This window comes from Elephas maximus, chromosome 4 (assembly GCF_024166365.1).
Source record: "Elephas maximus indicus isolate mEleMax1 chromosome 4, mEleMax1 primary haplotype, whole genome shotgun sequence".
Classification (NCBI taxonomy): domain Eukaryota; kingdom Metazoa; phylum Chordata; class Mammalia; order Proboscidea; family Elephantidae; genus Elephas; species Elephas maximus.
In genome coordinates this window covers 128971128-128985511 of record NC_064822.1, presented here as the reverse complement: position 1 = coordinate 128985511, position 14384 = coordinate 128971128, and the positions used below count along the sequence as shown (strand labels likewise).

General features: G+C 39.0%; 1 protein-coding gene across 1 annotated transcript; it reads left to right on the top strand.

Moving 5' to 3' along the window:
* Positions 1 to 6857: 6857 nt before the first annotated feature.
* On the top strand, positions 6858 to 11811 carry LOC126075760 (interleukin-22-like). Its single transcript, XM_049883817.1, has 5 exons — positions 6858 to 7043; positions 7643 to 7708; positions 7834 to 7977; positions 8925 to 8990; positions 11734 to 11811. The coding sequence occupies exons 1-5, from the start codon at positions 6858 to 6860 to the stop codon at positions 11809 to 11811; spliced, it is 540 nt and encodes a 179-aa protein (XP_049739774.1).
* Positions 11812 to 14384: the final 2573 nt, after the last annotated feature.

Genomic DNA, 14384 nt, shown 5'->3' with positions numbered 1-14384 from the left:
GTCTTAGTTGGTCTAGGTGTGTTTTTTTTTTTTTTTTTTGATGTGATGCTGAAATCTATTGGCTAGAATTTTGTTGGAGCCCTGGTTGCGTAGTGGTTAAGAGGTTGGGTGTTAACCAAAAGGTTGGTAGTTCGAATCCACTAGCCACTCCTTGGAAACCCTATGGGTCAGTTCTACTCTGTTTTACAGGATTGTTAGGAGTAGAAACCGGCTCGAGAGCACCTAACAACAACAGCATCTCTCATGAATAGAGATGCAAGAATTTTTGCCTCTCTATTCATGAGGGATATTGGTCTGTAATTTTCTCTTTTTGTGGTATCTTTGCCTGAGTTTGTCATCAGGGTTATGTTGGCTTCATAGAATTAATTTGGAAGTACCCCTTCCATTTCTATGTTCTGAAATAGTCTGAATAGTACTGATGTGAGGTCTTCTCTGAAGGTTTGGTAGCATTCTTCAGTGATGCCATCTGGGCCAGGGTTTTTTTTTTGTTGTTTGAAGTTTTTTAATTACCTTTTCAGTCCCTTATTATAGGTGTGTTCAGGCTTTCAAATTTAGTTTGCGTTATTTTGGATAGGTAGTGCGTTTCTAGAAATTTTTCCACTTCCTCTAGGTTTTGAAATTTGTTGGAGTATAGTTTTTCATAGTACTGTTATGATCCTTTTTATTTCAGTAGGGTCTGTTGTAATGCCCACCATTTTATTTCTTATTTGGGTTATTTGAGTCCCCTCCTGTTTTTCTTTTGTCAATTTGGTCAATGTTTTCTTGATCTTTTCAAAGAACCAACTTTTGGTTTTGTTGATTCTTTCTATTGTTTTTCTATTTCATTTATTTCTGCTCTGATCTTTACTATTTCCTTTCTTCTAGTGGCTGTGGGCTTCTTTTGCTGTTGGCTTTCTATTTGTTTGAGCTGTGTACCTGAAATTTTGATTTTGTCATTTTCTTCTTTTTTGATGTGTGCATGTATTGCTATAAAATGACCTATGAGCACTCCCTTTGCTGTGTCCTGAAGGTTTTGGTATGATGTGTTTTCATTTTAGGAATTCTTTTATTTGACTTTTGATTTCTTCTGTTACCCAGTGGTTTTCCAGGGTGTTATTCAGTTCCCATATATTTGATTTTTTTTCCTTGTTCTTGCTGTTGTTAGCTTCTACTTTATGGCATTGTGACTACAGAAGATACTTTGTATTAAACTCTTTTTGGTTTTCTTGAGGGTTGCTTTGTGTCCTGAGATGTGGTCTATTCTGGAGAACATTCCATGTGTGTTGGAAAAGAATATGTACTTGGCAGCTGTTGGGTGGCGAGTTCTATATATGTCTATGAGTTCACGTTGGCTGATTGTGGCCTTTAGATCTTCTGTATCTTTGTTGAGTTTCTTTCTAGATGTCCTGTCCTTTTCCAAGAGTGGTGTGTTGAAGCCTTCTACTATTAATGTAGAACTATCAATTTCTTTTTTTGGGTGCTGTTAGAGTTTGTTTTTTGTATTCTGGATTCCAATCATTTTGTGTGTAGATATTTATTATGGTTATGTCTTCATGGTGGATTGTCCCTTTAATCATTATATAATGGCCTTCTTTGTCTTTAATGGTGGATTTTGTTTTAAAGTTGATTTTATCTGAGATTAGTATCGCCACTCCTGCTCTTTTGTGGTGCTCTTTGCCTGATATATTTTTCCATCCTATGATTTTTAGTAAATTTATATCTTCATTTCTAATACATGTCTCTTGTAAACTGTATATTGATGGGTCCTTTTTTTTTTTTTTTTTTTTTAACCATTCTGTCATGCTGTGTCTCTTTATGGGTGCATTTAAGCCATTTATTTTCAGTGGGATTATTGATAGATGTGAGTTTATTGGTGTCATTTTGTAGTGCTTTTTTCCTGTGGTGCTGACTTTTCTTTCTTTTTCTTACTCGCCTGTACTGAATCTTTTGTTTGTTTGTGCCCTTCTTGCTGGATGGCAAAGCAGGATTCTTCAGGATGGGGCAGGGGCAGTGCAGGGCTTATGTAGGAAAGCAAAGGAAAAGGAGAAGGGGAAAGATAAAGAAAAATAAAAAATATGGTGCTGTGGAAGTTGGCTGGTGGTGGTGGCACAAACCTGGGGAGGCCATGTGCCAGAGGCTCTCCAGCTGATTGGCAGAGCAGAGCCCACCAAAAAGTTGGGGGTGGCACATCGAGCTGGGTTGATGGGAGAAAGGAAAGGAAGGAAGAGAAAGAGAGAGAAGAAACAATAAACAAACAAGAAATAAAATGGCACTGAGGGAGCCAGTTAGTGACAGCATTGCAGACCTGAAGAGATCATGTGCAGTGACTCTTCTACTGAGCTGTGCAGAGTGGTCTGTCTAGAAGGGGTGGAGTTGATGCACAGTGCTGGATGGGTGGGAAAAAGGAAGGGATGGAAAGGAGGGAGAGAGAAGAAAGAGAAAAAAAAGAAGAAAAAGAAAAAGAGACTACCAAAAAAAAAAAAAAAAGCAAACAAAAAGAATTACAGCCAGTCAGGAAGGGGAGCAGATAGCACAGGGCTCTAGCTGGGTGGGAGAAAGAAAAGGAAGGAAGGAATAGAGAGAAAAGCAACAAAAAGGCCAACAAACAAACAACAACAAGACCAAAAAAAGAACAGGGAAATAAACCAAGGAAATCACAGCCCATCAGAAAGGGGAGGGGATGGCACACAGGGATAGCTGGGTGGGAGAAAAAAAAAGAAGGAAGGGAGAGAGATAAAAGCAAGAACAACCACAAAAAGCCAAAAAACCCAGACAAATAAACAAACAAAAAAACCCACACACATGAACGAACACACACACAAAATAAATAAATAAATAATTATAAAAAGGAACAAAGCAAACAAAACAAAAACTCACAACCCGTTAAGAAGGGGAGTGGATGGCACATGGGGGTAGCTGGGCAGGAGAAAGAAAAAGAAGGCAGGCTGAGAGAAAAACATCAAAAAAAAGCTTTTTTTTTTTTTTTAAAAAAAAAGAACAAAGCAAACAACCAAAAATCAGAGCCTGTAAAGAATCTGAGAGGATTGCATGTGGGACTACCTGGGCAGGGGAAAAAAAAGGAAGGAAGGGAGTGAGAAGCAACAAAAACAAAGCCAAAAAAACAAAAACAAACAAGCAAAAAATATCAAAAATACAAACCAAAAAAAAAAAAAAATGAAAAAATGGTGCTGCTGGGAGCAGGGTAGACCCTGGCAGCAGTGAGCTACTATGTCTCAACAAGCAACTGTGGACTGTTGGCAAGCAGCTGGGCAGCATAAAAGGAAGAAGGGTAGGGAGTGGGAAAAGGTATATCCCTGGTTACCAGGTTCTCTGTCTCCTGCTACGAGCTCTGTGGAGTAGCCTTCCAGTACACCCTGTCCACAGTCCTTGGTGGCTCAGGTCCAAGATGGCGAATCTGGGCAGTAGTGAGCTGATCTCTCTCTCTGGCTGAGGAACCATGGCCCATGGGCAAGAGGTGGAGGCCTCGTACAGGGAAGAAGGGTGGTGGGGCAGGAAAGCCTGTATTCCTGGTTACCGAGTACTCTGTCGCAAGTTGGGAGCTCTGTGAAGTTGACTTCCCATACTCCCTGATTGAGTTCTTTTGCAGCTGTAGCCCAAGATGGTGAACCTGGCCATGTTAGCTGGTATGGGACTCCACTCCGTAGCTCTCCTCCTTCTCTGTTCTCAGTTTCCTTTTTCGTTCTGTGCTTGACCGAGCTTATTCCTTCATTTGGTACTTAGGGTTCCAGAGTTGACATTTGTATCTGTTTTAGTTTTTTTGGTCTTTGCTGCAGAGGGATGGCATGGTGCTTCTGTCTATAGCACCATGTTGGTTCTGCCTTCAAGAACCCCTTCTTGGTAAAACATCCCAACAGCAACAAAGTAATTATTTTTTTAAACAGAATGAAATATTATTAGCTTAGTTCATTTCGTTGCAATAATTTGGAAGTCATAACCTAATCGCATGTCTTTTAAAACATAACGCATTTCAAACTTGCCATGGATTCAAACCGACATCTTGACCAACTAACCCAAATTAGTAATGCTTCCCCTAACTTAAAGCCACACACAGGCTTTGAATTAGCACAGTGACAAAGGAGAAAAGGAGCATTTTCGCAGATGTAACTCTGAGATGTTTTAAAACCAGATCAGCTCAGAAATGGAACTGTTTCATCATTCGTATTTTAAAAGGTTCAACAGAATTGTGAGAATATAAAAAATATCTGGTTTATCTGGTACACAATTTTGCTATCAAGAGGTTGAGCAGGTCTGGTAAAACTTCTCCAAGATACCTGGAGTTTTGAATATGAATTTTTAAAATTCAGTTTTTAAATAATTTTAAATAATATGTAACCTCAGCAAAATGCACTTGAGAAAAATTAATAATCTTAATATTGATTTGAGAATTGGGATAAACTATTCATTGGTATCAGTTAATTAACTACATCTTTGGATCTCTGGTGGTACAAGCAGATGTGACTTAGGATTCTTTATACTTATGTACTAGTCAAAATAATACAGGACAAGAATGGAATAGCCCCTTAAATCAATGACAGTAGATGGCAGACATTAGGAAGCAAACGTCAAATTTTGCTGTAAGCACAAGACTGGTGATAAATTTGCAGAAATATACATTGTTTTCTGTCTTTAAAATTGATTTCACTACTTGACACTACTAGAGCAGAAAATACACTTGTTTATATTATGGCACATTCCCATGGGTATAGCCCTCCCTTTAAGATGAGATGCAGTATCGATTCATAAGCTTTAGCCCTCAGGAAGAAGAAAAAGGTGGCTGGGGTTGACAAGTGTCTTTGTGGGCAGGGCATAGCAGGGACGGGTAGGGTGGAGCGGGCATTGTAGGAAGTGGTCCTGGGTCTCTTCAGGGTCAGCTTTGGGCAGAACTGTGAAGTATATAAAGTTTATCTTTGGAAACCTTAGTCTCTGGGTTTTGTTCTTTGCCAGGTACTTCTACTTCCTCCTCTCCTCTGAGCCTGGCAAGAAGTCCTTGCTTCCCATGTTTTCAGAAGATGAGTGTCCCAACAGTCTGTCCATGCCAATCTGGTACTCATGCACACCTAGGTGAAAGTGATGATTAACAACTTACCACCTTATTTCTCCCATAAAGTAAATAGGAATTAAATATAATACATAAGACCTCAGTGGAGAAAATATTGAAACACTGCCAAAGGGTATAAAAGGTAATCTTAAGTGGTAGAGAGATGGTCAATGGTCTTGGAAGGAATGAGTTCACATTATCAAGATATTAATTCTCCTGGAATTAATCTGAAAATTAAACGAAAACTCAATCATTGTGTACCATCTCACAAAGAGCTCAAAATTCTACAACTATTCATTTCCTTTCTCCCAGTTCCTTAACACTCCCAATCTTAACTAGTTTTGAAAAGAAAAATCTGATTAAACTAAATTTCCCTAATTCACATTCCTTTCCCCAGCAATAGATGAATTGTATTTTGAAAGTAGATTGCTTAATTACTGAAACGTACTCTAATGATGTATAGATTGTTGTGGAAAGAAAATGAGTAAGTTTTGTAAGTGAGGAGAAGATGACCTTGGGTAGGGGAACAATCAAGTTGGCCTACCTTGTCTGGGCGTCTGTGCTGAGGGTCAGCTTCACTAAAGGTTTTAACTTTTTCCAATTTCTCTTCTGTCACTTTAGAACTGGGAGACTTATCTAAAATTTGCTTCCCCTCCTATCTAGTTTTTAGGTATCATTTAGGATTCAATGTATTCTCCATAATTTAAAGTTAACTTTTGTTCCTTGTATTGCCAGATTCTCTCTTCTGAAATCCATTAGCATAATAAAAACATTTATGTGATTGTTTGGAAATATGATTTTGAAACTTGTGTGTTATTTAGAATAAGCACAGAAAATTTCAAAATAAGCTCATATCTTCTGAATCCACCATATTCTTTTATTAATGATGTTTGCAAGCAAAAAAATGGTGATCAGATTGTTCAGAATTTATTTCTAAACCTAAATTGAAATTGATTATAATGCAATGAATAAAATTTTAAGATGGACTTGTGTCTACCATAATTGCTATGATTGCTTAAGAGAAAGTCCCAATATGGGAAGAAAACAGTGACTAGAATAGGCAACACTTTTATTTTTAAAATGTAATCCTTGTTTAGGGTTAAGCATGCTAAAATAGTTGCCATATATATATAATTCTGTTTTAAAATGGAATTACCTCCAAGATGCCTTTACTTTAAAGCAGAGGATATAGGACATAGGTCTTTTATTTCTGATTACCTCTAGTCAGATAAAAATCTGAGAAACTGGTAAGAAAATGAGTCCATGACCAAGATGCTTACTCAGTTACTCTAGATGTTCAAAGACTATTGTACTAAACCTGGAATGTACTAAGACAAAGCAATAGTTTTCTTTGAAAAATCTGTAGGGTTTAGAAAATTTCTGGGATTTATCTGTGAAAATACCCCCTGGGCCCTTGTAAGTGACGTCTTAGGGAAACACTCTTGTCGCAAGGTGGGAAGAATAGGAGGTGGTGTTTTGTGGGCTCCTGTGGTGGTTAGGTAGTTCTCAGAAGACAATAGTGGAAATTAGCTTATTGCTGATGTCATGTATTTCACACACAGAAAAAAAAAAATTAGTGTCCTGGGGGCTATAAAAGCAGCAACTTTTACCGGCCATATCACAAGAAGAATCATCGAAATAGGTAAATGTTTCAGCAAACTCGGAATAATTGTTTTGTTTGATGTGATACTTCTTGGCTAATTTTTTTTCCCTCACTCCTTCACTCCTTGGTACATTTTATTAAGCTCATGCCTCTTATTCCCTTGATACCAGGCTCTCCTGCCCTGATCGCCAATTGCTGGAGTTTGAGTTGTCTACAATGGCCACCGTGCAGAAGTCTGTGATTGCTTCCTTTATGGGGACTCTGGCTGCCGGCTGCCTCCTGCTCATTGCCCTCTTGGTACAGGAAGGGGCAGCTGTGCCCATCAGTTCCCACTGCAGACTTGACAAGGCCAACTTCCAGCAGTCCTACATCACCAACCGCACCTTCATGCTGGCCAAGGAGGTACTTGTCTCAGTCTCTCTTTCTCATTTTATTTACTTGGAACCTAAATAGTTTGTAAAATTTTCTTCAGAGCATTTCTAAGACTTTCAAATACCCAATACTTATACCCACTGGTGGACCAGAGATAGTTTTTCACGTCCTTTTACATAGTCTTTGGAGCCCTGACAGTGCAGTGGTTAAGAGCTTGGCTACTAACCTAAAATTTGGCAGTTGGAATCTACCAGGTGCTCTTTGGAAATGCTATGTGGTAGTTCTGCTCTATCCTGTAGGATCTTTATGAGTCTGAAACAACACGACAGCAATGGGTTTTGCTGCTTATAGACTCTTTGGAGAGCTGGTTTTACTAGAGGACCTTTAGTTTTGGCCTTTAGGGCACATAACATTGAGTTTTACTGAAAGAGGAGCCATTTGGTAGCCCATCTAACGATTTCTTTTTTGCTTCACTCCTTGTTGCATTCTATTAAACTCATGCAGACATCTGAATTCCTTTTTGGTCTTCATGGGATTGCTCTGGGGGGAGGGGCTGGGGCACATCTCTACTTACAGACTTCTCTCTGTCTCCTCAGTGTCCAGCTACTTAGTCTTTCCTTCTTTTCCAGGCCAGTTTGGCAGATAACAACACTGATGTTCGTCTCATTGGGGAGAAACTGTTTCACGGAGTCCATGTAAGCATAGTCAAGAGGAGCTGGGCAGGGTGCCTGCCATGGTTACTTAAAGGGTGGTGATGATGGTTTGGGTCTTCTGGATTTCTGTCTTTTGTGACCCCTGCTGTTTATCTTTGGTTCTGCAGATGAGTGAGCGCTGCTATCTGATGAAGCAGGTGCTGAACTTCACCCTGGTAGAAGTGCTGCTTCCACAGTCTGATAGATTCCAGCCCTATATGCAGGAGGTGGTGTCCTTCCTGGACAGACTGAGCAACAAGCTAAGCCAATGTGTAAGTTCTCCTCTCAGCCCAAGTCCCCCCATTCCTAGCTGCTTTCCTTACTTCTCTTCTTCTTCCATTTAAAGCCCCCTTCTCCACCTTTTTGTTGTTTTTTTTTCTCCACCTTAACCTCTACTCTTCCCCTCCTCCTCTCCTGTCCCCTCTACTCCCATGATATTGGCAGTAAGAGGTGCTTCAGCAACACCCTTGCCAAAAGTCATTTGGAATAAGAGAATGTTTGTTTGTTTTTGCTTTGAGTCACATTTTGAGTTTATGGTGATGAACAGGGTCTAAAAAAAAAGGTGTTTGGAATCTTCACTTTTCCTTTGAAAATAGTGACTCAGGTTATATGTGATGAGGAAAGTGTTGGGAGCTTTAAGGGAAAAAGCCTAGATGAGGAAATTGACCCATGGAGTTGAAGTTGTTGGGGGAGAGGGATAGGAAACAAAAAGAAAGTGAAAAAGAGGAACGTGCGAAGTTTTAATGTTCAGGGCGGGCATGCAGAGACCGCTGCTGCTTTTGATGTCCTGGGAAGTGACAGAGTCAGAGGTATGTGAATTTGATTCCTCTGAACACATAACACTCTGAGAAAAGTTTTGAGTGACGTTTATGTCCTTTTCTTGTTCTGAGGACATATTTTTTGATGGGATGCAGTTTGGGTTTTATTCCCTAAAGAATTTATTCAAACCCCTCAACTTTTTCAACAAAATGATATCTCAGTAGGATTTCCTAAGGTTGAAGAGAGGTCCCATGTAAGAGAAGTCACTAAATTTTGGAGTCCAAGGGAATTCAAGAGCCTGGGAAATCCAGGTCACTGGTGAAATCTAGGTCACTGTGGGCAAAATTACTAGAAGCTTCAATACTGGGTGTATTTTAACACACCTCAGATAGAGAGGCTGAGGTTTATTAAGCTTCAACATGACCACATTAAAATAGTTACTCTTGTTTTCATTTTGTAGCATATTCAGGGTAATGACCAGCACATCCAGACAAACGTGCAAAAGCTGAAGGACACAGTGAAAAAGGTACTACTGATAACTATTAATGCTAAGTCCTTAAATAGGAGAGGCAAATGTTGTCTTTCTTTTTTCCACTCTGTGATTTCTGTTTGATTCTTCTACCAGCAGGTTGATTATTTAGTCATGTATATATGTGTGTCAGATCTAAAAATCAATTTCTAAATTTTTCAAATTATAGAATTCTAGAACTTGTTGGGAACTTAGGTCATCTAGTCTCATGACCTCACGGTCTCAAGATGGCCAGTGACAGAGCCAGGGCTAGAACACAGGTGTCCTGAATTCCAGACCAACACTCTTCCCAGCAGCAACACATACTTAGTTTTCATATTACTAATTCTCAGGAGAATTCCAGTTTCCTATTAACTCATGTAATGTGAGAAAAACTTGCTCAAAAGTAGAGAAGTGACTGAGACAAATTTATTTTGGAGTGATTTTTAAAAAACATTAATTTGATGATTTAAAATTAGAAGAAATAAACTTAAAAGAGCAAAAATTAAAGAGTTGGTCTTGCACATACGGAAAATTTCGGGAATGGTTGACACTCACTTTTAATTATTGTAATATAACACCTAATAGCTATTGGTTTTTGTTTATTAGCGAGAATGAAAACAATGCTGATTTTTTTCATAGAGTTTTAAATAGAGGGAAATATTAGCAAAGATTGATTGATTGATTTTATTGAAAAGGAAATCTGAATTGGAATCATTTTTTCTTCCTCTTTCCCTCCCTTTTTTTCTGGTTTCCTCCCTCCTTCCCTCCACAAATCTCTAGTGAGCATCCATCTATCATGGACCAATGTACATTTCTCTAGTGAATGATACTCCTGGGTGGTCTAGTTGAGGATAAGACTCAACATTAGAAAACTCAAGCTAACTGTTATGACTCACACAAAATCCAGAGGAGTGATTAAACCTTCTAGATGATCATGATTCATGGCGACCCCATATGTGTGTCAGAGCAGAACTGCGCTCCATAGGACTTTAGATGGCTGATTTTTCAGAAGCAGATTTTCAGTTCTTTCCTCTCAGATGCCTCTGGGTGGTCATGAACCTCCAACCTTTCATTTAAGCGCATTAACAATTTGTACCACTCGGACTCTGAGGAATGATAAGGAGCTGAGAAAGTGATGCTCTTGCAAGCAGGTGCAATTAAACTCTCAGAAATATGCAGGCTGTAGTTGATGAAATTTTCAATATCAAACTTAACCTCCTTTCTCTGTTTTTTTGCTTTTGATATCTACCTACCTACCTACCTACTTATCTAGCTATTGAAACCCTCGTGACATAGTGGTTAAGAATTATGGCTGCTAACCAAAAAGTCAGCAGTTCAAATCCACCAGGTGCTCCTAGGAAACCCTATGTGGCAGTTCTGCTCTGTCCCATAGGGTCAATATGAGTCTGATTTGACTTGATGGCAATGGGGTTTTTTATATATATATATATAAATTTCATCCCAAGTATAATTTCATGAATGTAATTATTTTTTTGCTTGATAATTGAAGTCTTTGCAGTTTTTCACAGTGAAAAACAATTGTTGTAGAACTACTACTTAGATGCAGATGACTGAATATTAGTATGCCATGGCCAAGAAGTGTTTTGGATGTTTTTGCTTAAAAATATCCCCAATGTCACCATATTTTGTTGTCTTAATAAAAGTGAAGTGTGGAAAATCCGATGGTCATCTGTATGGGGAAACAGAGATTTTAAAACATTAATCCATTTTACAGAGAAACAACTCCCACATTTGCCCACTGTAGCCCCAGAAAGCACATGCCAGAGAGGAAAGTTATTCAGGGAAAGCTCACCTGGTCTGGAGTGGGAGGGGCAGTCCTGGGAGGTATTAGTTCCCCATCACTGGAGACAACAGGGAGCCAGGCTGCAGCAGAGTGTATGAGAGCAGGGCTAGGTGAGCTTCAAAACTCTTCATGGTCTCGGGAGTTTGAGACAGAAAAAGTATCCTTTGGCACTATGTCAAAGGAAGCAGGGGAAAGTGGGGTGATGGAAGAAAGGAAGGATAGAAAGGAGAACAAAGAATAGAGGACACGGTGACTTATGATTTTTCTTGAAATAATCTAGAATAGATTTAATGGATGATCTTCAGTGGAGGATGCTTTGAGTTTGCATTTGGTTTCTCTGCCCCCTTGCATTTGAGAGCCTCATCTGCATACTACTTGGAAGGAGGAGAAAGGGGCTGGGTGTTAGGACCTGTATTTGACTTTCTATTAATTAATCAACTGGAAAGGACTCATTTGGTATTTTTTCCATAAAAGTGAAACCCTTTTTGTTTGTTTGTCAAGAAGGTAAAGAACAAATAAAGTTAAAGCTGGTAAATATGTGATTTTGTTTAGGCTGTTTGACCAGTTATAAATAACTGGTCATAGACGGCTGTGGGACTATGACACAGGGCAAGCCGTATGGGTGGCATTCAGGATCCCCAAATCCCAGCATAACTTTGATATGCTTACTTTCATAAGAAAAGGGTGGGCAACCGTCTTGCCAGGTTTTAAACAGCTTCATTCAATTGTGATGATGCCTGCTGGTGCCTGCTCAGTTCCAATAAACACAGTTTTAAGGTCTTTGGCAAGTCCTATGATACTCTTGCTAAAAGAACATCCTTATCATAGTCTTTTTGAAAAAGCTAAATAAAGCTTGATTTGTGTCTCCGGCAACCTAATCATGCCATCTCACTCTAGTTTGTTCCTCTTGGAAAACATGGTGAAAATTCTCACTTTTGTGTTCTTTTTTCACAGCTTGGAGAGATTGGAGAGATCAAAGCAATTGGAGAACTGGGTTTGCTGTTCATGGCCCTGAGGAATGCCTGTGTTTGACCAGAGCAAAGCTGGAAAATGAGTAACTAGCACTTGTTGCCTGTTAGAAACAACAATAAGATGCACACTTTTTTTTTTAACCTAAAGGAAAATGGGAAGTCAAACTCGATCATCACGAGTGGAATCCAAATGAACCCCTGCTTAGCTTAAAAGGAAAAAAATGTCACTTGTGCACATCTGACTAGAAAGTGGACCTTCCAAGCATAGAGAGATTTATTGACAACATTTTATTTTAACTGGTGTCTTCCACACAGAAAATATTTTATTTTAAGCAATTATCTATTCCCACAAACAAGGTTGCTTCCCATTCCTTTTGGGTGAGTGGGGGGGGACCCTTAAATAACTTCATGCTTCCATATAATGAATACTTTATATTTATTTATTTATTGTTATAAGTATACATCTTATTTATGCCATTTTGTTAATATGAATTTATTTATAGAAATATATATTACTACTTGATTTTAAGGCTATTATTAATATTTATGACAATGATTGTGGAGATAAGCTTATCTGACCTCAATAAATACTTTGATTTCCTAAATCTTGAGGCTTTGTGATTTTTCTCCCTTCAAAATTATTATCATTATCATCGTCATCATCATGTAATTATTCCAATTTGCTAACTGGGCCAACAACCTTATATAAATGACTTTTTTCTTCACTATGAGCAAATGAGGTAGGTGTTACTATTATCCCCACTTTGAAGATGAGAAAACTGAATCAGAGACACATTATTAAGCCATACTTTGTTGGCCCTTATTGAACCAGGTCTTTCTGATTTCAAGGCTCTTTGCTGTATTGCCTATACAGGTTTATTAAGTTGATTCAGCATGTAACTCTGAAACTGAAAAAGGTAAGTAAGAAATTGAAAAGAGCCCATCTGCATTATTAGCAGTTTGTAGGTAAAAGAGAGGGGTGACATAATTCCGAAGAAATACATGCAGCCTCTATTGCTGTAGATGAACTTCTTCAGTTCTAGTTAGCCTAATAGTGGGGGCATTCTCCATTTTTCCTCTAAGTCGGGCAATAAGATAATGGGGAGCTGTGGTTAAGAGCTATGGCTGCTCACCAAAAAAAGTCGGTAGTTGGAATCCACCAGTTCCTCCTTGGAAACCCTAGGGGACAGTTCTGCTATAGCGTCCTATGAGTCAGAGCGAACTGAACAGCAATGGGTTTGGTTTTTGACCGTGTTTTGAGGTCTTCTGTAATAGTGGAGCTTAGCGCCAATAGAGAAGTCTTGTGGGTGGAAGATGGGCATGGTACTATGAAACACATTGAGAGAGACAAAGTTGTACATCTTTATTATTTGTACAGTGGTACAGAGTAGAAAGAGCAGAGGTAAAGATAAGGGTTGGACTAGTCCTACCAAGGAGAAGTGGGCAAATGAAGAGTGGTTCCTTGGGGGAAAGGGCTTCAAGAGATCGTGTAGGTCTTTTTACAGACAGTGAAAGTCAGTGGACAGCTGTTTAAAGTGTTCCCTTTTCCAAACAATCAGAAACCATGGGCTTATCTTACAGGCTACTCCCCAGTTGCTTGTCCAGTTGCCACTCACCACTCACCATAGGGTTTCTAAGACTGTTAAGTTTCTGCTTGCCAAGGATTAGGCCAAGCCCGGTGGTGAGATAATTTCTTTGATGAGCACACATCGCCTAAGAAGCAGATTCATTCGTGGATAAAGTGCAGTCAATACCTCTGGATATAAGCCCCAAATGCTGAATGCTTAAAATCCTTGAGGCTATATCTTTGCTTTTTAACACTTGAAAGAGGTCTTTTGTGGCAATATGTCAGCTGATTTCTTGACCGCTGCATTCATAGGTATTGACTGTGAAACAAAATAAAATGAAATCCTTGACAATTTCAATCTTTTCTCCATTTATCATGATGTTGCTTATTGGTCCAGTTGTGAGGATTGTTTTCTTTATGTTGAGATGTAATCCATACTGAAGGCTGTGGTCATTGATCTTCATCAGTAAGTGCCCCAAGTCCTCTTTGCTTTCAGTAAGCAAGTTGTGTCATCCACACATCACAGGTTTAATGAGTCTTCCTCCAATCCTGATGCTGCCTTCTTCTTCATATATTCTGACTTCTTGGGTTATATGCTCAGCATGCAGATTGAATAAGTATGGTAAAAGGATACAACCCTGAGACACTCCCTTCCTGATTTTAAATCACACAGTATCCCCTTCTTCTGTTTGAACAACTGTCACTGAGTCTATGTACAGTGCCCTTGTGAGCACAATTAAGTGTTTCTGGAATTCCCATTCTTTGCAATGTTTTCCCTTATTTGTTATGAACCACAAGTCCAGTAGCTTTGCATTGTCAATACGACACAGGTAAACATTTTCCTGGTATCCTCTGCTTTCAGCCAAGATCCATCTGACATCAGCAATGATATCCCTTGTTCCATGTCCTCTTCTGAATCTAGCTTGAGTTTCTGGTAATTCCCTGTCAAGGTACGGCTGCAACTGTTTTTGAATTACCTTTAGCAAAATTTTACTTCTGTGTGATATTAACGATGCTGTTTGATAATTTCCACATTCTGTTGGGTCATCTTTTTTTTGAATGGGCGC

What these genes read in the sequence shown, in the direction of transcription:
- LOC126075760 (XM_049883817.1), top strand. Translation starts at nt 6,858, where the DNA reads ATGGCCACCGTGCAGAAGTCTGTGATTGCTTCCTTTATGGGGACTCTG. An exon ending in GCAACAAGCTAAGCCAATGT is followed by an intron (nt 7,978 to 8,924) that starts GTAAGTTCTCCT and finishes TTCATTTTGTAG; the next exon opens with CATATTCAGGGTAATGACCA. An exon ending in TGAAGGACACAGTGAAAAAG is followed by an intron (nt 8,991 to 11,733) that starts GTACTACTGATA and finishes CTTTTTTCACAG; the next exon opens with CTTGGAGAGATTGGAGAGAT.